This window comes from Vombatus ursinus, unplaced genomic scaffold (genome assembly GCF_900497805.2).
Source record: "Vombatus ursinus unplaced genomic scaffold, bare-nosed wombat genome assembly UNPS02014810.1, whole genome shotgun sequence".
NCBI classification, from domain to species: domain Eukaryota; kingdom Metazoa; phylum Chordata; class Mammalia; order Diprotodontia; family Vombatidae; genus Vombatus; species Vombatus ursinus.
Window position 1 is genome coordinate 4,111,804 of NW_020954588.1, and position 26,247 is coordinate 4,138,050.

The 26,247-nt window shown below is 39.2% G+C and overlaps 1 protein-coding gene across 2 annotated transcripts in view; it reads right to left on the reverse strand.

Annotated features, from left to right (window-relative positions):
• Window positions 1–2,390: 2,390 nt before the first annotated feature.
• The window catches only part of SPHKAP (SPHK1 interactor, AKAP domain containing), a 173,938-nt gene continuing 150,081 nt past the window's right edge, over window positions 2,391–26,247 (reverse strand). Inside the window, exons 7-12 of one of the 2 annotated variants that reach the window (XM_027875704.1) lie at window positions 22,100–25,904; window positions 13,953–14,144; window positions 11,502–11,588; window positions 8,964–9,016; window positions 8,691–8,875; window positions 2,391–3,106 (exon numbers count right to left, since the gene is read on the reverse strand). In XM_027875704.1, the coding sequence (XP_027731505.1) occupies window positions 2,963–3,106; window positions 8,691–8,875; window positions 8,964–9,016; window positions 11,502–11,588; window positions 13,953–14,144; window positions 22,100–25,904 (4,466 nt within the window). In that variant the 3' untranslated portion in view covers window positions 2,391–2,962. The remainder of the gene's footprint in view (window positions 3,107–8,690; window positions 8,876–8,963; window positions 9,017–11,501; window positions 11,589–13,952; window positions 14,145–22,099; window positions 25,905–26,247) is intronic. The other variant, XM_027875705.1, reaches the window with a different exon arrangement.

The window sequence follows — 26,247 nt, forward strand, 5'->3', positions numbered from 1 at the left end:
TCTTTCTTTCTTTCTTTCTTTCTTTCTTTCTTTCTTTCTTTCTTTCCCCCCTCCTTTCCTTCCTTTTTCTCTTTTTCTTTCACTTTCTTTCTCTTTCTCACTTTCTTTTTCTCCCTTTTCTCTCTTTCCCAAAACCCTTTCTTTTTCTCCTCTCTCTTTTCTCTCTCTCTTGCTAGCCGCTCCCTTCACCCCTCTCTTCCTGAGACGAAAGCACGGTGGGTCACCCCAAAACTCTCTTTTCTAATGGGCAGAGCAGCTTTCCGCTGCCATCCCTGTCTTTTTCTTTGTGGACCCCCAAGCCAGTGTCTATACTAAAGGCTTTCCCCTTGCCCTCCCGTGCTTAAACATGGGGTTTAAGAGGGGATTAGTCCACACAGTCCTCACTGACAATCACCCAATAGCAGCTTTGGAATTTGAATATCCTCTGACTCCAAATCCTCTGACCCACAATACCTGTGCTGTCATAGAAATGTCCATTAGAGAAGAAAGCCCAGAAGATAGGTATAGGAGAACATCAGAAGGACACTGAAGGACGTTTAAGAGGCCTTCAGTACCTGACAGAAGACATAATCAAAAGCACATCTCAATGCTCTTACCAAGGAATCAAATCTAAAGGTCCTACGGAGGAAGATTAGTGGAGAAACATTTGTTTGTTATCAACAAATTATGTTTTTCCTAGAGTAATAGGGGAATATGCCAAAGCTTTTCAGTATGAGTTATTCGTAGATTCATGGAATTTTAGGAATAGAAGGATCCTTAACATTCATCTGGCCCGTTTTGCCGATAACAAAACCGAATCCCCTGAAAAGTAAGGTGATTTCCCCAAGAATTCACAGTAAGTGACAAATAAAGTGAGGAGTGTATGTGGGGGGAATTCAACCCCAGACTTAATTCTGAGTCTTTTGGCTAGTATTTTTTTTTTTTTAACCACTACACATCTTTGCCTCTGTTCCCATATGAAAAAACACAAGGTGTTATTTTAGGGGAGAAAAAACACCTCTCAAACATGCCAAATTCTGTAACTTAAATTTATTTCTGATTAATTTGCAACATTAAGTACAACATATTTAACAGCATCACACTTTTACAATCCAGTCATATAATTTGTGCTTTGTAAGATAAGTAAACATTTATTCTATCACAATAAAGGCTACATATAATTATTAAGAGTTAGTCTGAAAAATAAAAACACCCCTTCTATTTCACAAGGACAAAGTACTTTTGGTTTAGACAAAGTATGTTGGTTCAATTTTGATTTAAACATTGGGCATAATGTGAATTCCTTGATCTGAATCATCTGGGACCATTGAATGGGCCTTTGATTAGCCAAGGAAGAGATGCTTTGGAGAAAGAATGGCAGGCAGGGAACCTTTTTGGCCATTTCAGCATGGGCTTGGATAGAAATAGATGTCAGGGTAATCATTTTGATTATATGACTCTTTTTCATCCTTTATTTTAAACTTTAGAATCTGCCAATTCAGAAATTTCAGAATCTGCAAAATTATTTAATATAAAAGGAGAATATTTGAAGAATTCCTTTGAGAAACTTTGAGTAGAAAATAAAAGGTAGGGAATACTTTATATTGGTGGAGGAGAGGCAGCAATCTTGTTGTGTAATGACATTATTGTGAGAGACAAGCACTGTTGTTTTCCATGGCAGCAAATCTGTTTTCTAAACTCTTTAAAGATGACAAAAAAATTTTTTTTTATCCCAAATTCATTGCCGATCTCTTTGGCAGAGTCAGGAGAATGAATAATTAAGTGTGTGCTACAACCTGGTCATGTCAGTGCCAGCATATGACAATGTACCAGTCGTAGGAATGTCTTGATAGTAGTAGTACAATATAGCATACTATTCCAAAACATTCATATTCAAAATGAGCCACTGAGTTCAGAGGTCAAAATAAAATGAAACTCTGAGGTGATTTCCTCAAAGCATTTTTTTTCTAGTATGTTCTTCTTAAAATAGGGATTGTATAATCAGATTGTAAAGCTATTTAGAGAAGTCAATATTTTACCCTGAAAAACTAGCATTTTTATAATTACAGAAGTTTTCAGTTGCTTTAGAGGAAGGGTAGCAGTTGCTGGTAGATTAACTGAAGAGATAGAAATATTTCAGTGGAAGCCTTGGAAATATTTTGGGTAAGGTCTACTGAGATAGATCTGAAAGGGACAACATTTTGAGCCTAATTTTGTTGTTGTTCAGTCATTTCAGTCATGTCCAACTTTTTGGGACCCCATCATTTGAGGTTTTCTTGGCAAAGATACTGGAGTGGCTTGCCATTTTCTTTTCCAGGTTATTTTACAGATGAGGAAACTGAGGCAAACAGGGTTAAGTGACTTGCCCAGGGTCACACAGCTAGTAAATGTCTGAGGCTAGATTTGAACTCAGGAACATGAGTCTTCCTGACTCCAGGTCCAGTGCTCTGTGCACCTTGGTACCAACTAGCTGCCCCTTTGAGCCTAAAAGGGACCTAGTATTTCTGCCATCATTTCTTAAGTATTCTTGTGGTTTGGTTACTTTCTGAATGACTACCATGTAAAGGTTACAAGAAATTGATTTACAATCGTTTACAAAATTCTTTTGACCAATGTTAATTTTAAGTTGATTCATGTAAATAAAGATATTTCACGACATTTTATTATAAAAATATGTAGCCACAACACTCTTCATTTGGTTCAAGCCTATTCACAAGCTTACCTATATCAGAGCAAAGAAGAGTTTCCCCTTTGATACAGTATGTTCTAAAGCACAATATTTCAAAACTCGCCCACGGGTTCTAATGATGAATAAAAACTTCTTAATTTCATTTCTTTTGAGCATACCTGTATGTAACACACTTTGGGAGCAGATTTTTTTTTTTTAATTCTGCTAATGTTATGGGAAAACGTATAGCATTGCACAAACCACTGTAACCTAAGCTGGAATAAAAGATGAAAAGACTTTACAGGGACAGCTGCCTCATCCCAATTCCAGGAGCCAGTCAAATAGGCTTGGCTTCAGCTCCTTTCTCTCCTCGTGAAGCTTGCAGAATTGGACCACTGCATGAAATATGTCACCCACCTTCCAGGCCTTCTGATGAACTAGCTGCACCACATCCAGGAACTGCAAAGAAGTAGAGCATTAGGTTCAATTACTTATTGGATCTTCTTTGACTCATGAAAGCATTGCATGACAGCAGATGGAGCCATCGGTTTGTTCTCTATCTTTTGGGTTATTTCTCTTTTCCATACTCAAAGATCAAATTCAAAAATCCCCAGGTAGCTATGGTTACAAAGAGAAAGTTGTGGGAATCACCTAGATTCTGTACTTGGTTGGGTTCATAAATGGTCCCATAATTCACTTTTGCTATTGCAGAGGGAAAGAGATAGAATTCTGGAATTTAATGGCAGCCAAAAGAGTATGAGTTGTTCTAGTTTTTGTCTTGGTGACATGGGACGTGTCTTGGAATGCTAGTGGGGCTATAGGATGAGTGTGTGTATGTATATATGTATGTCTGTATCTATCTGTCATTTCACTCTCCTTCCTTCCATCCATCCATCTATCTGTCTGTCTGTCTGCCTATCTATCTACCTGTCTGTCTATCTAGTATCTTAAGGAAATCGACTCCTTCCTACCTCCTTCCTTTGAATCATTACCTCCTTGCAAGCAGTGGGAGGTGTAGAGGGAGAGTAAAGGAGGGAAACCACATGAGTTCTGGAGAACTTCCCCTCAACTTGAGTCTCTGCCTCAAGTTACATGGATTGTTGGTATTTCTGGAGTGGTAGCAGATGGTTGCCTTCCGTGTATCACTATTTGGGCTCCCACTGACTGGGCTCCTGGTACTGATGGCTTGCTATGAAAACAGGGTTGCGCTGGCAGCCTAGGACTTCAAATGACTTAATATTGGGCTGACGAAGCTACTTGGATTCAAGTGTTTATCTTACCATTTACTGACTGAGTAAATACGGGCAAATCATTTATATCCCTGAACTTCAGTTTCCTTGTCAGTGAAATGGGGATAATAATACATGACAAACTCATGGATAGAAAACAGATCTCGGGGTGAAGGAGATGCTAAAGGAAATAAGACTAAGGTTAAGAATAAAACACAGAGGAGATAACAATTTTCTGCTTCACCTGTCACAACTCCAAAGCCAGAACCAAAACCCGAAAGAGTGAGAGAGATTACCTAAAGAGAAATAAAGAAAGGCTGACGCCAGCATGGTTCTCCTTGCAGAAAATGATTTTGCCAATACAGATGAAGCATAGAAAGCTGAAGGTGCCAGAGATGCCAAGTAAATGGTGTGACTTTTTGATAAATATGTACTTCTAATGACTGTATGATTTGAAATACTATTTCAAGAAAGTCTTTGCCTATGGCAGGGTTATGTGGAATGCATTTTGTAAACTTTTAAGTTCTATGTGAACTTGAAATATTGTTGCTCTCATTCTTTGAGGCCTTTGGGATGAAGGCTTGGCCTTTGAATTCCTCCCAACGTTCCTGAGTCTGAGCTGATTTCCTGACATGGCAGATTTCAACACTGTGCTAGCACGCAACTAAAAATAATGAGCTCAGTAGACTATAGTGGTTAATCTTGGACAGCTCTAACCTTGAAACACCTGCAAGCTGATAAACAGAAAGCTGATTTCTTTTGTAAAAATGCAGATGGCCTAAGTAATTTGAGGAGTCAGAATCTGAAGGTCAAGGACGCTTCCTGCTCATTGTTATAGCCAAGGGTCTTGTTGCTCTATCGAGCACTTGCCTTCAAATCTTTCGTGACAACTGCCCATTGCTGTGTTCTGGCATTTTAATAATGAGCCTCGCTTTGCAAGCACCTGCCGTTATCTTTTCTGTGCATCAAAAAATGAAAACCAGGGCTTTTCCTGTCCTTTAGTGTTACAATCAATAACTAATTAGGTATCTCCATGTGTAGCAGCATCTGAATCCTTAAGAGCAAATATTTTGTCAAGCAGATCGTGGAGAGCTACATGCTATTTGCATGCCCAATTCTAACCTTTAATGAACACTTTTGTAGCATATAATTAATACCTGCAACTTAAAAATAGTATTGTATATTGGACAAGCTCTATTCTTCTTGGTGCACTTTATCAACAAGGTCAACTGTTGGCAGAATCCAGCGAAAAAAACCTGATAGGTGCTGTCTTAGTATGTCATCATTTGGAAATGTGACCAAATGTGGCTTAAATTATGTTTATGATTTTCAGATAACATACATGGAGAGAGGAGATGATATAATATCTTTTTTTAGAAGTGCATACAAAATAATCCTCCCACAAATATTCTCAAATAAATCATGTTTGGTAAAATATTGATTGAAGTGAATCTTTTCTTATTAATTAATTAAAACCTAATATTCAACTCCTGTTAACTTCATCAACTTTATCTTCAAAGCAGGCATGACCAGCCACATTTTGCATTCTCTGTTCCATTGACCTCTCTTTCTATTTCCTATCCAGTGCTAGAGAGGTAGGATCCTATGGCCTGTGAGGGAAGTCAGCCTAGAAGCTGAAGGTGCAAAAAGAAACAATTATAAAGAGAAAGAAAAGGGGGTTTTGTCTAGAGAGTAAGGAGGATTCACCGGGGAACTCATTGACAATCTTAAATGTTCAGAAGGAATATATGAAAGATGGAAGCAAGAGAAGATACTAGAGGATTATTAAAAAAGAATAACATTCTCCTATTAAAAGAGGATTTAAGGCTGGTAAGGAACATTTTTTTAAAGCAATTTGGAATAGAAAGAACTAAGCATAATGATTATTCTGGATGGCATGATGATAATGGACAGTAGTGGAAAGGGTGAACTACATTTGCAGTAAGGGGACCTTAATCCATCACTTACCTGCATTCCCCTTGGGACCTGAGTTCAGATCCCACTTCTAATGACTACTGCCCATATAACTTAGGGCAAGTCACATAACCCCTTTGGGCTAGGTGGTCTCTGACATCCTTTCCAGCTCTAAATTAATGACCCCATTGTCTGTTCAACTGTTATTTTGCTTCTGTTTTTCTTGCCAAATAGAATGATTCTTAGTTTGGAAAAGATAGAACAAAACAGTTGCTAGGGAGTTAAAAGCCAAGATAAAAAAGATGATAAGAGAGTACCTAATGGGAGTTAGTTACATGAAAATGACCTTTTCTGACTTTGGCTTAGAAATTTCTGCCACCTTATCAGAGCTGATGAGGAACTAATGAGTCGCCGTCGCCCTTCTGTAACACATCTGTGGTTGCGAGTGATAATGTTCTCATTTCGCTCCCTTGGTACATCACAATGGCCATTTAGTAACTCGCATAATTAAAAAACAATCAGAATTGATGAGGTTCTAAAATGCACTGTTGAATGATGAAGGATGCCAAGAACTCTCTTATTTAGGCATTTTGTTTGACTTAGAAATTACAGTGCTTGCAACATAAGGAACGGTTGGTGATTTTGAGCTGCCACTGAACATGCAGTTCACTGTGCAATGCAAAGAGTGATGAACTTAGAGTCACAATACCTGGGTTCAAATCCTAGCCAAGGCACTTTCTACCCATATTACCATGGGCAAATGACTTCATCTTTCTGATCTCGAAGATCCCTACCTAGTTCTTTATCTTAATATATAATTTTGCCTTGGTAGGCTCCAAGGAACTCTAAAAGATGACAGTCTCAGCTCTTGACATGTTTGAGGATAGAATACTTTGGAGGGATGGTCCTAAGTGAATAAATGGTAAGTTATTCATCTGAGTTGCTAAAGGGACAATTGCTTTTGTGGGGGTGATGCAGGAGTGTATGAGACATAGCTGCAATTAGAATTTTCCATTGTGTCATTTAAAAAAATTATCATGACTATAGCTGCGTTTGCTTAAAAAACAAGCTGATGTATTTTATACTTCTTGCTGCTGTTACAGCTTTGCTCATGGGCTAGTTGGGGAATTGGGGCTTGAAAGAAACAACCATCCAGCTTGTTCATATTTATTCTTCAGACAAGTGACCCACAGGGAAGGATGAGCATACATTCTTACAGTATGTCTGTTCAGTTCTCTCAACTTGGCTCTTAGACTGGGAAGAGGTAATGTGTTGGATTGCTCTTCTACATTGGGCTATCCTTCTCCAGGAAAACAGACAGATGCTTAGGTGGTAGAGTTTGGAGACAGTTCACTGGCCAATTATCTGTAACTGAAATTAGAGGTTACAACCCAAGGAGATTGGAACCCAGGAGGCGTAAATTGATAGGAGGAAGAGAGCATGAAAAGCGTGGAGCATGGGATACTGAAAGGGAGGTTGAGGAAACCATTGAGGTATTGTGGGAGCAGTGGGTTCTGGAAGAGTGAATCATGGGATTGAGAAGACACTACACATGAGTAAGAGAACTCTTATTTTGTCTCGTGTCAGTCCTATAATCTTCCTTTTCTTCCCAACTTGAGCTAGGACGAACGGTGGAGAGGGTTAAACCATTAGCGTTAAGACAGATGGGGAAGAATAGGGAGTAGAGGTGGGAAAAAATAATATTTAACTTTTGAAACGTGTATTTTAATGTTAGAAAATTCATTTAATGTGAGTTGTACTCTTCTATAAAATAATATCAATATTCTCCTAACATGTTTTCAAGCCCTAATCAGTACATTCGATACGTGAGATATTGTGATGCATACTATTGGCTCTGTATTTTAGCATTATCTTAACAGAGCAGTATCCTGTAGAGCTTAGTCTTAGGATACAACATGGGGAATTAAAGTTTTGGATTCCTCTGCCTAAGGATGTATTTCCCAGCTTTGTGGCCCTGTATCTACCCAGGAGAGAAAGCGAATCTGAGATCCTGTGAAGGTCTTCCCTGATACGGAGCTCTGCTTGGTTGTAAATTTAAAAAGTTATCATTTTGTCCCTGAAAAACAGCCTTTTGTGAATTTGAGTGTTCTGAGCATGGTTCTCAATATAAGCACATTTATAACAAAAGATCCTCAGACTTTTCCTTATTTAACAGAGCAACTAAATTACGTCCTTAAAATATGTCATGGGAAGTTGTGGTCTCTTGTAAGTTTTTGTGTCCCATGATGAAAGAGATCAAGACATTTTTCATGACATAGTGGGGAATGCAGCACTTTAGAGCTGAAGAATTCAATTTAATAAGTATTTATTAATGACCTGCTTTAAGCCAGCCACTAGACTTACAGAGAGAAGAGAAGAGATTTTTCAGAATTGGTCAATTTTGGGATCAAGGGATAAAATGAACTGCATTGTCCTGCCAGAGACATATGTCCTGCCATAGACATATAAGGATCCCCACATGAAGGAATTAGGATGTTGTGTTAGAAATAGCATTGGATTTAGACTCAGAGGATCTGGGTTCAGATGTCTGCTCTGCTGCTAATTAGCTGCGTGATCTTATACAAACCCAATTCAATTTATTAAACATTTTGTACTTAGCTATATGTGAGCCCCTATGTTAGACCCTGGGGATGCAAAAGTAAAGACAACATAGTTCCTGCTACCCTTCACCTCTCGGAAACCTCAGATTCCTCCTTAGTAAAATGAATTGAGTAGATAAAATAATCTGTAAGGGCCATTTTGACTCTACATTCTGTATGGGTGATTCAAATATCCAAGGCTAAAATAATGTATTATATTTACTGAGCTTTCACTGTATTTCTGGTGTTATTAAAACCCAACTCTTTTTGGGAACTTTATCCAAAAACCTGGAAGAATACCTTTTCAATTCTGTTTTCCTGGGATTTCTTAAAGTAGATGGTGGAAATTCCAAGTTCTGAAGCCGCTATCCATTGCAGTGTGGCACGAAGTTCTGCATCAGGGCACTCTGGCTCCAGATCAAAGTTTATCACCAATAGGTTCCTTTGGCAGTTGGCCGTTCCCACAGACAGTTTGGAAGTACACTCTGAGTATAGAGACAGGCAAAGATTTACCAGGTTTTCAATGTCAAAAATACAGCCAATTTTGTGTCAAATTATGGCACCTTGTCTTACCCTCCATGTTTTCTGACGGTTCTTTAAGGCATTCCTTTTCTTCAACAAGCTCACTTTAGGGAGAAAAACAGTAACAATAACATGCAGTTGGTAACACATAGGAATGAGATAGCCAATGGAAGATGAGATGATGGATTTCTTTTCTCCTTTTTTTTTTTGCTGAGGTTCCTCCCAACTCTAAATTCTGTAATTCTGTGAGAGGCAGAATGGTATAATGGAAAGAGACCAGACCTTGGAAGCTGGCTCTGACACTTACTAGCTTTGGTATCACAGCTTTCTCACTTCTCCCCTTTCTGTCTCAGCTGTAAAAATGGTGATGATGAAACTCACCCTATTGACTTCCCAGGGTTGCCTTGAGGAAAGTGTATTGTAAAACTTAAGCAACAGTAGAAATGTGAATTAGTATTATTATCACATAACAGTAATCACTGGGAAGATCGAGAAGGAGCATTGAATCCATTTGGTCGAGGAAAGCTGACCTAGATAGCAAGGATAACTCCTGGACTATTAGAAAACTTTACACCACATGGGGAAAAATCAAGTGAAGAAAAACTTGACTTTAGGATATGGTATTGCAAGAGATGCTCTGTTCTGTTTTTTTTTTCCTATCTATCCTATACAGATGCTGTTCAGAAGATGTTCTGTTTTTTTTCCTATCTACTCTATACAGATGCTGTTCAGAAGAGAATATTTTTTATTTGTATTTTTGTAGATATTTTTCCTGTTTCTGTGACTGAGCTTTTCTGTTTGGGTGTCTCGTTTTCACTGACCAAAGACCCAAAGGTACATACGTTGCCTTGAACAATCTGTTTCTTCCATTGCATGGAAGGAAGAGAAACTTATATTGCAATTTGGAAAACATTTCTTTCTTCCTTCTACACTGCTTTTATCTAAAATAAAAGGCAGAGAATAAAATAAAATGGAAAAGGCAGTCAAAGGACTGCAGAGTCTAAATTGTAAAAATCAGTGGCATTTATCAGGTCAAAATTCTCTTACCTATTACAGTGTCTGGCACATAGTAGAGGCTTTTAAAATGCTTATTGATTGACTAATGTCAATATGGCTCAGCACAAGGTTTAAGTGAATGGTATTTTTATGGTGTATAGGCTGTGTTTATCCTTTACCTTTCTTGGCTAGAACCTGGGAAGGCCAAAGGCTCAGGGAAAAATGTAGTTCTTATTGATTAAAAATATTTCCCTATATTCTCTATGACTTTGGTTGATATGGCTTTGGTTAATAAGATCCATTTCCATGGTAAGGTGAAGGGGATAAAAGTGAAGGAACCTGAAAATGACAGGTACCTTGTCCTTTGATTAATGCCTAATTGTTTGAAGAAGAATGGTGCTTCCTAACATGAATAATATTACATGAGAAAAGAATATAGTGCAATTTTTGTTGTCGTGGAGCCAGGAGATTCTAGATCCATGATGATCTCTGTTCCCAGGATACAAAACTTAGGGTTCTGAGCCCATTGAGCTGAACAAAAAGAGAAAACCTAGGTAAAGGAATGTTTGCTCAGGAAAGAGTTAAATTGAGGTCAGAGGAATTTTCCCAAGCTCTCCTTCCTGATAAAAGATGAAACTTATAATCTGGCATCTGTCTGCATTCTATTTAATATCTGGAAGGAAGCAGGGGGAGGAAGTTTAAGTGACAAATTTGAATTGCTAAAAAATTTAAGATTGATCCTTTAGTAAAACTATAGGCCAGAGACCTGATCAACTGACTCTTTAAAAACATTTTAGCTTCAAATGAGGACTGAGGAAATAAGTCCTAAAGCAATTACTCTTACTCTACTCTTCATTCTTTCTGGAGATCTAGATGCCCATGAATAGTAAGAGGACACATAGCCACTTAACAATAGATGTCATTCATTTCAGTTGATGGTGGGACTGAATGCAGGTTTAGGGAGTCATCCTGACCCATGTTACCCTGGCATTTCTTGGTATTTTACCCAAATTTCTTGCATCATGTTTCTAAATGTTCCTTTGTTCTGCTGTATCATGCTGCATGTAAGATCAGATAGTCTCATATTTTGAGGTAGCAGAATCATTGAGCAGGTACTCACTCATCTCCTTTCATGGCAACAGACTGGTATTGGGAAGCAAGATTGGTAGAGATATGCCTGAAGCAAGTAAAGGGAAAGCCAGATTCTGATGAAGACTGTGATTTGGCTTGGTCCAATTTAAATGGCCTTTTGCTTCTCTGTGTGACACTAGAGAGAATAAAGAGGAACCTCTGACAGTACTGATTACCTTCATCCAAAACATTGATATTGTAAGCTGGGGATGTGAAAGCCCTTCGAAGCTATGTTTCCAGGAAGCTGGTAGTGATGAAGGAGGACCTAATTCTAACCTTGTACCCTTACTCCTTACATGGGAAGCTTTAAATGCATTTTCCCATTAACAAAGAATGTGATTAAAACAGCAGTATAGACATGGTTCAATCCATGGTTGGGTGCATCTTGGATGATACAAATGGATTTTCAGATGAAATTAAAGTAGAGTTTCTCAATATCAGTTCAGTTTTGAAGTTACTTACTTAATCATGGGAGAAGAGGGCATGTTTTCCTGATAAATTTCCAGATCCATAATGCCAAGACTGCTAGTGGTACTACTGTTGCCATTGCTGACAAAGCAAAAATTTAAATATTAATGCCAGTCTCCTCCATTTGGCTACATTGCCAACATTTTAATTTGGTACCCTCTGAGAACACTTCCCTGGGGATAAGGAGGGGATTACTGCTCTGACCTTTGCTTCCCTCAATTATGTATGTCCACAATAAAGAAAATAATCAAGCATGTAAGCCTACAGGTCCACGCACAGGGAAATAAATAAATACAGGTATTAAGGGTATGTTTTTTCCCCTTGTGTTAGAAGCTCTTGTCAATGAGCAGCAAGAGATGTCTTGGGTATGCTTGCAGAGATTCGAATACCTCTGAACATGATGCATGAGGGAGATGTTTGAACACTTGGAGTGGCCGTGACCTGCAGTGACCTTCTGGGGACATAGGAAATTGATCTGAGTTCCCACAGAAAGCCGTACTTCAAATATCCACCCTTGGCAATTTGGTGGGGATTTTCCCATGTGGAGTTAGAAAGGATGAGCACCTGGTCCTTTGTTTTCATAAGAAGTCACAACACGGAAAGAGAAACTGGTGCTATGAAGGTGGCACAGTTCCTTTATCATAAGCATCTTAAAAAACACCTGTCACCTTGTATGCCTTGGAGAAGGAGGTAGAAAATATTGCATAATCCATAGAGGTTACACAATCACCATATGGTATATCTATAAGCCCAGCATATACTTATTGAAAAACATATATTTGAGCCAGACTTTTAAAGCTCTGTCTGTACGTGTGAAATGGAAGCAATCCAGTTTCTTTAAACCCACTGAGCTTTCTCACACCTTCTGTATTTTCTAAGGATACCTCTTGCAATTACGATTTTCAAAGGGCAATCACCAAGTGTGATATATTGTTGAAGAATTCCCTGATGGGCACTAAGGTACCAATTATGGAAATTGTTCCTCTTTGGGGTTGTGGTGCTACCTAAGTACTAACTTCTTGTATTGGGAGGAATCCAGGATGGAAACACAAAGCAAAATCTGTTCATTAAGATGCCACATCCTTTCTACCAAGCCCATAGCCTCAGCTGCTCAGCCATTCTTGTCACCTCATGCTTACAACCATTTTCTTTTAAGATTTTGAAGTTTAGGCCCAATGTATATAACATTTGGGAAGTTTGTCATTCTGTATGTGAACAAACCAAGTGACCCAGATTAGATATCTTTGAGTTGAAATTTCCAGTTAGTCTTCTAGGAAAGCCTGTGCTTTGTCTGTAGGGTAGCCAAGAAATCTGGAGGCAGATTGTGAAGTTGTGGGTGACAGCGTTTCAATTAGAAAACTTGCTCATTTTCTTTTTTCTACCTGGCAGAGGAGTGTTTTATATATTAAAGCCCTGGATAGTCCAAGAGTCTATTTCCTTCAAAGCTTCATCTTTAATACCTTCTCTAGTTTTTTTTTTTGTCCCAATGATACTCAAAGGAAGAGGGGGGAAACTGGGTCACACAATATATAGTACAGTCAGGAAGCACGTGCCTCATGTAAACCCAGCCTATGTTCCCTCTGAAATGTAATGGATTAAGGGAGAAAGTATTAAAATCAGAAGTTTTCTCTCTCTCTCTCTCTCTCTCTCTCTCTCTCTCTCTCTCTCTCTCTCCCTCCCTCCCTCCCTCCCTCTCTCTCCCTCTCCCTCTCCCTCTCTCTCCCTCCTTCTCTCTCTCCCTCCCTCCCTCTCCCCATATGTGTGAATACATATATAGTATGTGTATATATATGTATGTGTATACATATATGTATATGTACACGGAGAATTATAGCTAGTTAGCTGTATACCAAACACTGTGAATTGTGTCCTGATGAATGTTGTTATTGTTCTCTTTGTGACCTCATTTTTCTTTTTTTTTTGGCAAAGATACTGGAGTGGTTTACCATTTCCTTCTGCAGCTTATTTTACGGGCGAGGAAACTGAGGCAAACAGGGTTAAATGACTTACCCAGGGTCACACAGCTAGTATGTCTGAGGCCAGATTTGAATTCAGGAAGATGATTCTTCCTGACTCCAGGCCCAGTGCTCTATCTACTGCACCACCTAGCCTGATGAATGATTAGGACATAATAGTGTTTGGCATCCAGCAAACTAGGTATAATTTTCCACCAGGGACAAAGGCAGCCCTTGGACTTAGCCCAGGCTATGAGGTCATGGCAAGATGTTAAGGTATCTTAGAAGATATCATCACAAAGGCTAAAGTCTTCTTCATTGTATAGAGCCTGGAGGAAACATTTTTGGTGTTTGTATTAGATGCTCGTCAGGTGTTCTTGTATGTACACACACACACACACACACACACACATTTATAAAAGATACGTCCTGATTGTGGAATTTGCCCTAAGTCCATGTTCCCAAAAGACCTAAAATAAAAAGCAGCTACCTCATGGATCTCTCACTAAGCTGCAGATAGCTACTTGTGTCATCAGGATTGTCCTCATCGGTGACCAGCTGTGACCAGCTGCCTGTGCTCTCATCACTGCTGCTGTTGCTTTGAGGGTTCAGGGACTCCTCTGGGGCTCGGACTTCCACAGACATTCCAGGGTCAGGAGCATTTTCGGCATGAAGGTCAGCACTGTGAAACACAAGATGTTACTGAGACAGCTGACACCAAGTTGAAGTTTCCATTAAGCCCAAGGGTACTGTCTGGGTCGACACATTACAGATTCGTGCTACTTTATGTAATTGGGAGAAACATACTGAAGAGCTTTTCTTATTAATTTTAAAGTTCAAACTCAGCATTTAAAATTGAACACCCTGGCTAAAAGATGAATTTGTCAGTCTGGATGTACTTCAAATTTTGTGTCTAAATAATTAAAAAGAGTAATAACTTTCTAAAGCTTAGGACATCACAAAACAAAAGTTGTTCTCACTACTCTGTGAAAAAATGGCATCTGAAGCATTATCGACAGTATTTTAGTGGACTTGTTAGCACAATGTGAAATTTCCCAGCAACTAGGTGACACAGTAGATAGGATACTAGACGTGGAATGAGAAAGACTTGAGTTTAAATCCATCCTCAATCTATGTGACCTTGGGCAAGACATTTAACCTCTGTTTGCCTCAGTTCCTCATCTGTAAAATGGGGATAATAATAGCACTTATCTCTTGGAGATGTTGTGAGGATAAAGTGAGATAATATTTATAAAACACTTTGCAAACCTTGAAGTTCTATGTAAATGCTAGTTATTATTATTCTCCATTGATGCAGATCACAAATTATTAGCATGTTTTCATCATGTTTTATCCTTTTTCATATTTTTTCCATGGATCCCTACAGCGAGACTCTGTCCCTTTCAGTCTGTAATACATATTTTATCACCTCAGTGCTTTATAATGCTTTCCTCTGTATTAGTCTTGTCTTTCCAACTAGGTACTGAGCAACTTGAGGGCAGGGAGTCTGTCTTATATTGTATCTATATTATACCTAGTGCTGGGCAAAGATGTTCCATGAACATTTACTGATTGATTCATAGCAGTACAAATAGAAATACATAGAAATACAAAGGTATTTCTAGAGAGTTCATAAATTATGATGAGAAAAGAATTGGCACTAGATTTTATCACCTCATCTACTTTATCTAAATGTCTTCTTAATAAGGATTCATGGAACACTTGCATGGGCTGATGCAAAATGAAATGTGCTGTGTACAAAGCACCAATATTGTAAGATGATCAGCTGTGAATAACTTAGCTCTTCTCAGCAGATCCAAGACAATTTTGAAGGACTTATGATGAAAAATGCTATCCATCCCCAGAGAAAGAACTGATGGTATCTGAATACAGATTGAAGCATGCTTTTTTTTTTTTACTTTATTTTTCTTGAGTTTTTTTTTTGTCTGTTTTCTTTCACAACATGGCTGTTATAGATATGTTTTGCATGACTTCACGTGTATAACCTATATCGAATTGCTTGCCTTCTCAATGGGAGGGGAGGAAGAGGGAGGAAGGGAGAGAATTTGGAACTCAGAATTTTAAAAGCTAATGTTAAAAAATGTTTTTACATGTAACTGGGGAAAATAAAATGCTAAATAAAAATAAAAAAAAAGAATTCATGGGCTAAATAAAGAATAAACAAATCCTAAGCCTTATTAAAGGTGCTACTTCAGGGGTTGTTTTGCAAAATGTAGTGGATCTTTTAAACAAACATTTTAGTTTTGATATTTTAGTGCCTGGGGCAAGGAGCAAAACAGATCTTCAAGATTTTGGGTCTCCTTTTTGGGGAGAGGAAAGGTTTCCAGGCCATTGCTAGGTAGGCAAAAGGAAAGGAGCAGAGTAGGGCTAGACTGAGGAGGAGTTTTTCTGGGCTATACCATCTGTATACCATCCTATTTTAATTTATTATTCTTGCTAACTTAGGTGCTAAATTCGGTTCTGTCAAGTACCTTCTAAATTTTCATCCTATGGGGCAAAGCCCTTATCACCCTATCCTGTTAAGAACTTTGTTCCAAATCTGTGGTAAATGATGGGTCCTCAGCAACCTGCTGTTATTCCAGAGAGTGAACTATATTGCAGTGTGTTCTGACTTCATTCTGCAATTACCCTTCTCCTTCCCCTCTCAGGTTCCCTGGCCTCATTCAAGCCTCATCTCAAATCTCACCTTCTTCAGGAGGCCTGTCCTGGTCACTCCAGATGCTACTTCCTTCCCCTCTGAGATAATTTTCCATTTACTCTGTATGTATCTTGTTTGTACCTAGTTATTGACATATTGTATTTCCAAGGAGAGGGTAAATTTCAACAATATACTTGTCCACACAGAGAAGGAAAAAAAAAGTCTCCCTTTTATGAAAAACTCTGAAATGGCAAGTGCCAATCTGACCTTTTTCCTCTCAGATTTAAGTGAAATTTATTGTATACTCAGTTGTATTTTGTAGTTAACTTCAATTTTGACATGCAAAATTTTGCCCTAACAACTTTGTGGGCAGGATATGGCTGATCCCTTGCCCTTGCAAATCCTGGGAATTTTCCCACTCTAGTAAAACTACCTCTTAATTCACTACAGATTCCTCAGAGGAAGATACTAGTAAAAAGAAAATTCTGAGTGTAAAAACCTTCTGGCCTATCCTGAATAATATTGCTCACTTAGCACCTTTAGTATTTCTAAAGTTCTGCCTCAGTGAGAAGGATAAACAACATGAAAGCAAATAGTGTGGACAACAAGCTCCGGGCGAAAGACATGAAAGAGAAGAGGAGAAGATGAGCAGCTTAGCTTCTGATTGGTTTCTTTTACTCCTAAAGAGTAAATGGGATTTGGATTATTTGCATGGATTTGTCTTTCTTTCCCTCCTATTAATACTCCCTAACTCTGTAACAGGGGTTTTCAATCTTTTGTCATTGATCTCTTTGGAATTATGTTAAAACCTGTGGACCCCTTCTCAGATTAATGGTTTGTTTTAAATTCATAAGTGAAGGAAATGTTAAATTTCACTTAGGCGTTAGTGAAAATAAAGAATCTTTTCCCCCTATCCAAGTTCATGGACATCTTGAATTCTGTGGAGGAATCCATGGATCCCAGGTCAAGAATCTCTATTTCATTATCTCACTATCTATCTACTACCTCATTTGATGATCTCGTCTGCTCCCATGGGTTCAATGATTATTTTTTCAGATGATTTGCCAGATCTATATATCCAGCCCTAACCTTTCTCCTAAGTTCCAGTCCTGCATTCCCTCCTGCATTTTGCTCATCTCCAAATGGATGTTCTGTAGGGATCTCAAACTCAACATGTCCAAAACAGAACTTAGTGTCTTTCTTCTTAAACCTTCCACTCTTCCAAATTTCCCTATTATGACTGAGGGGACCATGATTCTCCCAGTCACTCCGGCTCACATCCTCGGTGTTGTTCCCAACTCTTCACTCTCATTCCACATAAACTTGTCATTTCTTCCTTCTTTACAGCATTTCCTGCATAGGTCTTTCCCTTTCCACTCACATACTCACCAGACTGCTTCAGGCTCTCATCACCTCTTGCCTAGACTATTGCAAGAGTCTTTTAATTGGTCCTCCTTACTCAAGTATCTCCCACTTAAATCTGTTTTTTTTAATTAGTTGCTAAAGTTATTTTCCTAAAAGATAGGACTGGCCAATTCACCCCTCCCCCAATGAATTAAACTCTAGTGACTTCCTATAAGGGCTAGGATAAAATGTAAAGTTTTCTGCTTGTCATTTAAAGGTCTTTACAACCTGACCCCTTCCTAGCATTTTAAGCTTTTTACACTTTACTCCTTTCTTCATGCTCTGCAATCCAGTTGCACTGGATTAATTACAATTCCTTGAACATGGCACTCCATTCATCAACTCTGTGCCTTTGCAATGGCGGCCTCCCATCCCTGGAATGCTCTGCCCCTTCCCCTTTACCTGTTAGGCTCCCTGACCTCATTCAAGCCTCGTCTCAAATCCCACCTTCTTCAGGAGGCCAGTCCTGGTCTCTCCAGATGCTAGTTCCTTCTCCTCTGAGATAATTTTCCATTTCCTCTGTAGACATCTTGTTTGTGCCTAGTTATTTACATATTGCATCCCCTAGGAGAAGGTGATTTTCTTGTAGGCATAGGCTGTTTTTGCCTTCTTTGTATCTTCAGCTCTAGTCACAATGCCTGGCATGTAGTAAGCTCTTACTAAATGCTTATTGACTGACTGACTATTAAGTACATCTAAAAATTCAATTCAATTCACTTCATTCCAACCTAACATGATCTAACTCAACTGAGTTCAATACATCCTAAAATTTTCTTGTTGCAATTTCCATGTTTCTTCTAATCTATGATTTCTGACTTGGTCATATATACCTATGGATTTTAAATTGATGTGAATGTTTTTATACAATTATTTAGATAATACACCTTGATTATCAGCTTAAATAATTTTTTATAAAGGTAAATTTTTCCATACGTAGAATTGTGCAGCTGAAAGCATTCTGGAAAAATTCTCTAGTCGCCTGTCTTTTCTCCAACTCAGCATTTTAATTTAACACAACCTCCATTTCTAGAGAAAGAAGTATCAATGAACTCCTTTATTTGTACCAGGTATTCTAAGCTGTTCCTTATATCACAAAACCTCTTTTTAACACCAATATTCTTCCTGGTGATGCTATATAATCGAAATTATGGGTAGTTCAGAGGAAGTGGACAACCCCAGGATGGGCATAGGTAGGTTAGTGTGTGATGGTGACTTTCATGAATAAAGTGGTGCAAGGGATATTATTCAAGAAATATATGATCAGAAAAGGAGAAGGGCTGGTCATGTACCAAGAATAAAGGAAAACAGGGGCCTGAGTATTGCACTGGTACATGTAAAATGTTAAATGCTCTTGACTCTAGGGCCTAGAGGAAGGCCTCTAGCATCTTCAGTAGATATTCTAAGATATGTTTATACAACAAGGAGTATGGACCAGAGTCACAGAGAATGAATAGGCATGGATAGATTGTAACATGCATTGAGTACCAATATCGATAAGACCATTGATTCTTGGAAAAACTTGAGTACTTATGCCTGAACCCCATTTCTTCCTGACTCTTCTGGAATCTCACCATTACTGTTGGATTTCATAGGTATTAGAATTTGTTTAGTGTAGTAGATAGGCTCTGGACTTGGAGTCTAGAACATCCACCTGGGTTAAAATCCTGCTTCAGACAAGTCCTAGCTATATTACTCTGGGCAAATGACTTATCCTGTCTGTACCTTAGTTTCCTCATTTGTATCATGAGGGAGATCTGACTTGGTGGCTTCTAAGCTCCAAACCTATGATCTTATAGTCTACTCCAACCTCTTCAGTTTAAGTATAAAGAAACTTAGACCCATAGTTGAAGGTCACAGAGGTAGCAATTAGCAAAGCCAACATTTGAGCCCTGGTCCTTTGAGTCCTAAGAAAATTCACTTTCCAAAACACCACACTCCACCACACTGTTGCCTATACATTGCCATCTTAATGCTCCTATAATGTGGTTTCTGGTCCCATTAGCCTATTGCAATTATCTATGGAAGGTCACCACTGACCTCCATCTTGCCAAATCTAGTGTCTTTTTCTCTGTCTTCATCGTTTTCCATTTCTGCAGCACTTTGAGAAAGTTTACCAGCCTTTTAAAATTAAACAAAACAAAACAAAACTGCCCCATTCTTACCTTGCATGCCATTTCATTTTCTAGCTTTATTAAAATTCTAGTAGTTATTTTTCTTATTTCCTAGCTTCTATTTCTCTCTTTTCTCCACCTTGGGTATTCCTAGAGCTCTGCCCTCCGTCTTCTCTTTCCTTTGTACCTCTCTCCCCCATGGCAGCACTACGTAAAGTCCTAGAGGGCAGAAAGTTTCCTTTTTATCTTTTCATTCTTAGCACCTAGTATAATGTCTCACACTCAGCAGGTATTTAATAATGATCATTGACTTGAATATTTATGTAGTATTTCAGAATCATAGAAAGTAAGAGCTAGAAGGAAGAAATTATTTCTTCTAAGACAATCATTTTCCTAATAAAGAAACTGGAGGTCAGAGTGGTTTGCCCAGGGCTGCACTTTTATTAATGACCCTGGGGTTTTTGATTGCAGGTTCGGTATTATTTCTGTTGCCCTATGCTGCTGCTGTTGCTGAAGGTCTCATCCATTGTCATGGTTTCATTTATAACCTCCACATGGACAACTTTCAAAACAGTCTTCATTTTTCACTTGAGCTCAGACCCCAGGTCTCTGTTTGATATCACTCTATCATTTCAATATTCAGAAGTCTAAACTTAAGTTCATATATCCCTCTGATCCCAACCTCATCCCAAACTTAGTCTTCTTTCCAAATACTCTGTTTCTGTGCTGCTATTCTTTCTTTCTTTCAGGCTAGTAACTTTGGGATTTTCTTTGACTCTTCTTTATTCCTTTTTTCCTTCAAAATGTCTCCTGAATTCCCCCTTATTTTTTTTATTCTTGTTGATCACACACTAGACAATCTCCCTACATTGCTGTAGTTCTGCCCTCTTTTGATAATAGACAATAACTATTCCTCATCCTGTGAAAGAAGTCATGCTTTCATAAGTCGGAAACCATGTCCATCACTCAAAAATTTTCCAGGTCTTTTAATAAGTCATGCTTAAGTCACAGAGATAGCAAAGCATAGTTCTGTTTCAGATGAACCATGTACTTATGCCTTTCCCAAACTGAGAAGTAGCATGGGATAGCAGTTAATATTGCTGAAGTTGGAACCAGGAAGCCTTGGGTTCAAAGTCTACCTCCGACACTTACTAGCTCTGTATCCTTAGGTATCCATCCCAGTTTATTCATGTAAAAAAAGGAATACAATGTATGAGACAAAAAGAAACTAAATCTGGAAAAAACGTAGCTGTAAGAACATGAGAACAGTTAGAAAAAGAGAAAACATTGCCCTTTCCTCTCTCCCTCCCTCCTCCTGCCATTAATGTACTACTTCTTTGCAGAATTGGTGTTCATTGCTAAGTGTTTGAATGCTCTCCCCTAGTGGCAGGTGTGGAAAGGGCTCATGGATGAATATTTTCAAGAATGGTAAAATCTGATTCAAAATATTTTCAACCTGTCTATTGGGACTTATGATTTTAAAGTCACTTCTGTGCTAAAAAAAGTATTCTCTTATTTTTAAGCAGTGAATATCCATAACTAACAAGATTAAATTAGACTGCTAATGTTCTCTTAGGCTATATTAATATAAGTGAGTCCTAGCATTCTCTTTATCAAACCTCATCTACATTATTATATTCCGTTCTGGGTATGGGATTTTAGTGGAACACTGACAAACTGGAATACATTCAGAAGAGTGTGATCAGGATGGTGAGAGTACCTGAAACCAGGTTACATGAAGAACAGAACCACTGTGCATCTTTACTCTCAGAGGCTTAGGGAGCTATTCCCAGCATTTAAGCATTTGAAGGACATCCAAGTTAGACTTTGTTTGATCCAGAGGGCAAAAGGAGGATCAGTAGATGGAAGTTACAAAAAGTCAGATTTTGGTTCTGAGTAAGGAAAATGTCTATGTCCAGAGCTACCACATGAAGTAGTGAGTTTGTTGTTCTTGGAAGTACTCAAGTAGACTGAGTGACTACTTGTTGGAAATGATATAGAAGGGTAAAATTCTGTCTTAAGTAAGATTTTGGACTAGATGACTTTTGAGTTATTTGATTCTGAAGTATTATGAATTAGAAGAACTTTATGATTTTTAATTTGAAGTCATCTTTCCAATTCCTAAATACTTTTAAAAGGATATTTGTGTCATTTCTTGCTTTCAAATACTTCAATTATAGGAGAAAGAAAGGAATATTGAAATGAGCTCGTATTTAATGCTCTTGTGGATATGTGGTAAATCTAAAAAGAAAGTTACAGTAGGGATTGACAATAAAGCCACCATAGGCCTCAGTTGTTTGATCTATGATATGGGGATAAGAAGGCATTACCTGCCTATAGGTAAGGAATCTAGACCAGATAATTCCTTGAATCCTCTCTCATCCTCAACATCTATGGTGAAATGCTATTTGTTGTAAATATGCATATGCACATGGCATACTACACATAGTATTCTTCACCTACCTGTTGTTTGTGATGGAGCTTGCAGCTGTGTTTCTGCCACTGTCCATTTCAGGGTCCTTTTCTTTGTTCACATCATTTTCTTTTGCTTCTCCAGTGCAGATATTTTCAGAAAGAACAGCTTCTGATTCTTCAATGAGGTCATCCCTTTGATCAGTTTCAATCTGAATCAAAGGCACTTCCCTCGAGCAAGAGGATGGACCTGTGTGACTCCCTGGACCAGTGTCATGGCTGGAGAAATGCCCTTTTTTAAAATCCACTTGTGTTTGTTCCATGGGAGGAGCTGCTTGATCTGGAGCTGCAGTGGGAAGATGTCTGTTTTCTGTTACTGAGTCTGTATTTGTGCAAGCAGAGGAATCCTGATGAACCACCAGCAGAATGTTTCCGTTCTCCTCAGTGCTTGCACCTAATCTGTTAGCATACTGTTTTACGTGACAGGGAGAACCTCTCGAAACAGGATCAGCATCTGTCGCTTCTGTCTCATCTGCTATGATTTTATTTTTTTGCATAAGGGCTTGAATTGAGTTTGTCCACGTCTCATGAATTAACATGCTTGTGATCTGGTCTGTCCTTCCTCTCTGATATAGACAAGAGTCAGACTTGCAAAGGCCTGATGAAGACACGTTGTTTCCCGGTTGAACACTTAAGAAGTCTTGCTGGCCATTCTGAGCAAAGCTGTCCAGAGAGTTTGCCTTGACTGGAGCGTTCACTGTTAGCTTGGCACAAGAAGACCTACTCTCTGGCACAGAAAACTGTCTGTAACAAAACGGGGACTGGGGAGAAGGAGATAGCAAACTGGTGCCCCAGTCTCGGCTGCTTCTGCTAGAGGATATGCTATCTTTACTCTCTCTGTCAAGGTCCCTTAGCATGTACCTATAGAACTCCTCAGTTATACTTTCTGTGCTGGATTGCTTAGAGGGACAGCTGGGCTTCACACTGAGGTGTCCGTTCTTTCGAGACACCTGCTGCAGAGCTGAGGTTAGGATGGTGTTTGCATTCCTGCCAGCATAGTAATCCAGCAGTAAATCAAATCCCCTCCCTTCATTTTCCATTTGATTCACCATGAACCTGGAGAACTCATCTGTAATGCTCTCACAGCTGGACTGTTTGGAGACAGAGCTGGCTCTGCTAACTGGGTGACTCAAGGTATTCATTAAACCCAAGCTGTTTACAAATCCTCGGGAATCTGAATCCTCTTCAGGGATGCTTTCACAGCTAGATGCTTTCACACGATTCAACCTTTCACCTAGTAACCTGTTTCGAGGATGATTCTGAGCTTGCCAAATTCCATCCACCATAGAAAACTCTGTCAGATTCATGATCTTGGCAGCTACCTCATTCGCAAAGATGTTGACAGAGTCCGGAACATCATCGAGATTGACAGACTCATCCACGACCCTGTTCATTAGCCTCTCTTTAAGTTCAGGGTGCTCATCAGTTTTTCTTTTTATCTCACTAAGTCGAGGGGGCTTGTGCTTCCTGACAATAGATCCATTGGCCTGGGTTTCCTTTCTTTTCAGAGTTCGGCAGGACAAGCTTGGAGTCATCAGATATTCATTTCCCCTTTTCCAGGCACAAAACCAGGGTTGCTTTCCATTTGAATTATCCAGACAGATTGCAGCTATTTCTGTTGCCATGGAGACAACAGTTTCAGCTAATTCTTCAGCAAAGTCTATTACACAGCAGTTATCTGCTGAATGTTTAACTTGTAGCATAGGTTGAGACGAAAGCATCGAGTTGCTCCCTAGTTGAGACAGGTTACCTTGAACCTCAGTATTGAAAAGACTGTCATGCTTGCGTTTTGCTTGGGTATCTGGGTTGATGATGGATTCAGAATACATCAGTTCTTGCGTCCCACTGCCTGGTAATGGATCTGAAAAGGATCTGAGTCCATTCCTATTGTGACTGAGCCTCTGATTAGGAACTCGGGGGTAATCGCCAATGGTTTGTTTTGGGTATCTTTTCTGAAGAGATGTTTTTGCAGCCAATGAATTATGGGCATTGTTATTAAAAGACAGTTCTGATGGAAGCATGGGGCTTTCAAAAATGTTTGGCATTCCTCTGCTATTATTATCCCTCTTTGGATGTGTGACATCTGCAAGATCTTTGACAGCACTAGCATTGTACAAATTATTAATTGTGCCACTGTTGGCATGGTCAGGGGCTCTTGAGGCTGTTTGACTAGCTGCTGTCTCTGTTAGCTGCTGGTCTATTTCTGTTCCTCTCCATCTGTTGTTCTCCTTAGAAAAGATGAGGGGATGCTCACTGAACTGTGTGATGTTGCTCATCTTCTTGAAGGTGAAGTACATCACATTGAAAAGCAGTTCATTTACAGTTTCCATAAGGATGTCCTGGGTATTCTTGTCTGGATCCCCAGTGGCCTCAGAATCGATCATTTTCTTTTTCCGGTTAACTTCTTCAAGTGAGTGCTTCAGGATAACATTGGATAAATCCTCTGCTAGCTCATCCCCAAGGGTTTTGTCTAAGCAAAAGATCTGAGGCCTGGACGTGGTTTCAATAATCCTTCTGTTCATCGACTCCATGAGATTTCCAGTGCTGCTGTAGGTATTAGGCTTAGTCAGAACCACAGATGCCTCCTTGAGAAGGGCCTCTGCAATGCTTTTGTTTAAGGTCTCCACGTTACTGCCCATGGATATGCTACCATGGAGGGTGACTGCTGCAGAGGCCTCTGCTGCAGACAAGAGGCCACTTGATGCCACGGGACACTTATCTTCTTGCATTTCCCCAAGACCACAGACAGCGACGGCACTAGCCACCTGAGTCATGCCACACAGTGCTGATGGAAATGAATATTCCATGCTTGTAGCATCTTGAAGTACTTGGGCAGCTGGTCTTTGAAGCTCCTCATTCCCTAACATTTGACCATTAGCTGCTGAGCTTTCTTGCTCTAATCTGAATCTTTCAGTGGCCTGAGGACTGGAAATAGTTCCAATGACAGTAGCAGCACAAGCTAACGCTACTTCTAGAGCACTCTGGGGAGGTCTGATGGATTTCTCTTTGTGAAGTTCACCTGCAATGTCAGCTGAAGGATCAGACTGTGTCCAGTGGCCAAGGCTTGGGGGGTTTGTCCCAGACCATTCAGATACAGTTTCACCACTGTCTGGACTCTGTACAATGACTATTTTGGGAAGTTCCTGCCATGACCTAGGGAGCTCTATGTCTTCTGCCGTGCAGCCTTCTGAAATCAAAGCATTTTTAGTGGGGACATTTGCCACAGATCTCATAGGGCCTGTTGGTTGAGACTGGGACAGCCTAATAAATGCGTCTTGTAGGACAGATTCTGCCAGATTTGTTGCATACTCGCCAGTTGTTCTGCCTTCGTCTTGCAGAGAAGGATGAGATTGTTCTTTATTCTTCAGACTCTCCTCAAAGTCTGGGTTCCCACTGTGTTTCAAGATGGTGTCACATACCGATGTTAGTTCTTCCTTAACCATTCTGTCCAAATATCTCTTGTCCAGAGTCTGCAAGGCATGAGAACTTTCTGCTGGACCTTTACAGCTTTTTGCAGAATTGCTAATAGATGGTCCCTCTTCCCCAGATATGTCACCTTTCTGTTGCAGTTGCTGGGCCAATTGATCTGTACTTGGAAAAATAATTTCTGCTGCTTTCCTCAGTGTTCCTTCCAGATACCTTGAGGATTTATGTGAAGTGGCATTATCTTTGCAAATATAATTTTCTTCAAAAGTATAACGTAATTTGCCCTTTTTGCAATTCAGATCCCCTTGTGTAACTCCCTTTGACTTCTTGCTTTCTGAAACATTGACTGAGATATTTACATTTTCATAACCTAAAGAAAAGAAAATGGAGTCATCATTAGCTTTTGAATATCAAGTTGTCATTTTTTTTTCAAGGAAATGAACAAAAAAATGCCTATGAGGTGGTAGGCTGGATAATTTCCATCATAATAGCATTTTTGGTGTCCTTTGAGAGAAGAAAATACACTAGACTTAGAAATTTTCTCTTTGATTCTGGAAAGCCAAGCAATAATATAGCTTTTATCAGAGGGTCCAACATATACTTAAATTGGACGTTAGAAATTATTTGTATAATGAACAACAAGCTTCATCCTTTAGAAAGCTACCAGAGAGAGCATCATGGTCCTGTATTGCCGCCACCTCTATCCGCTCACC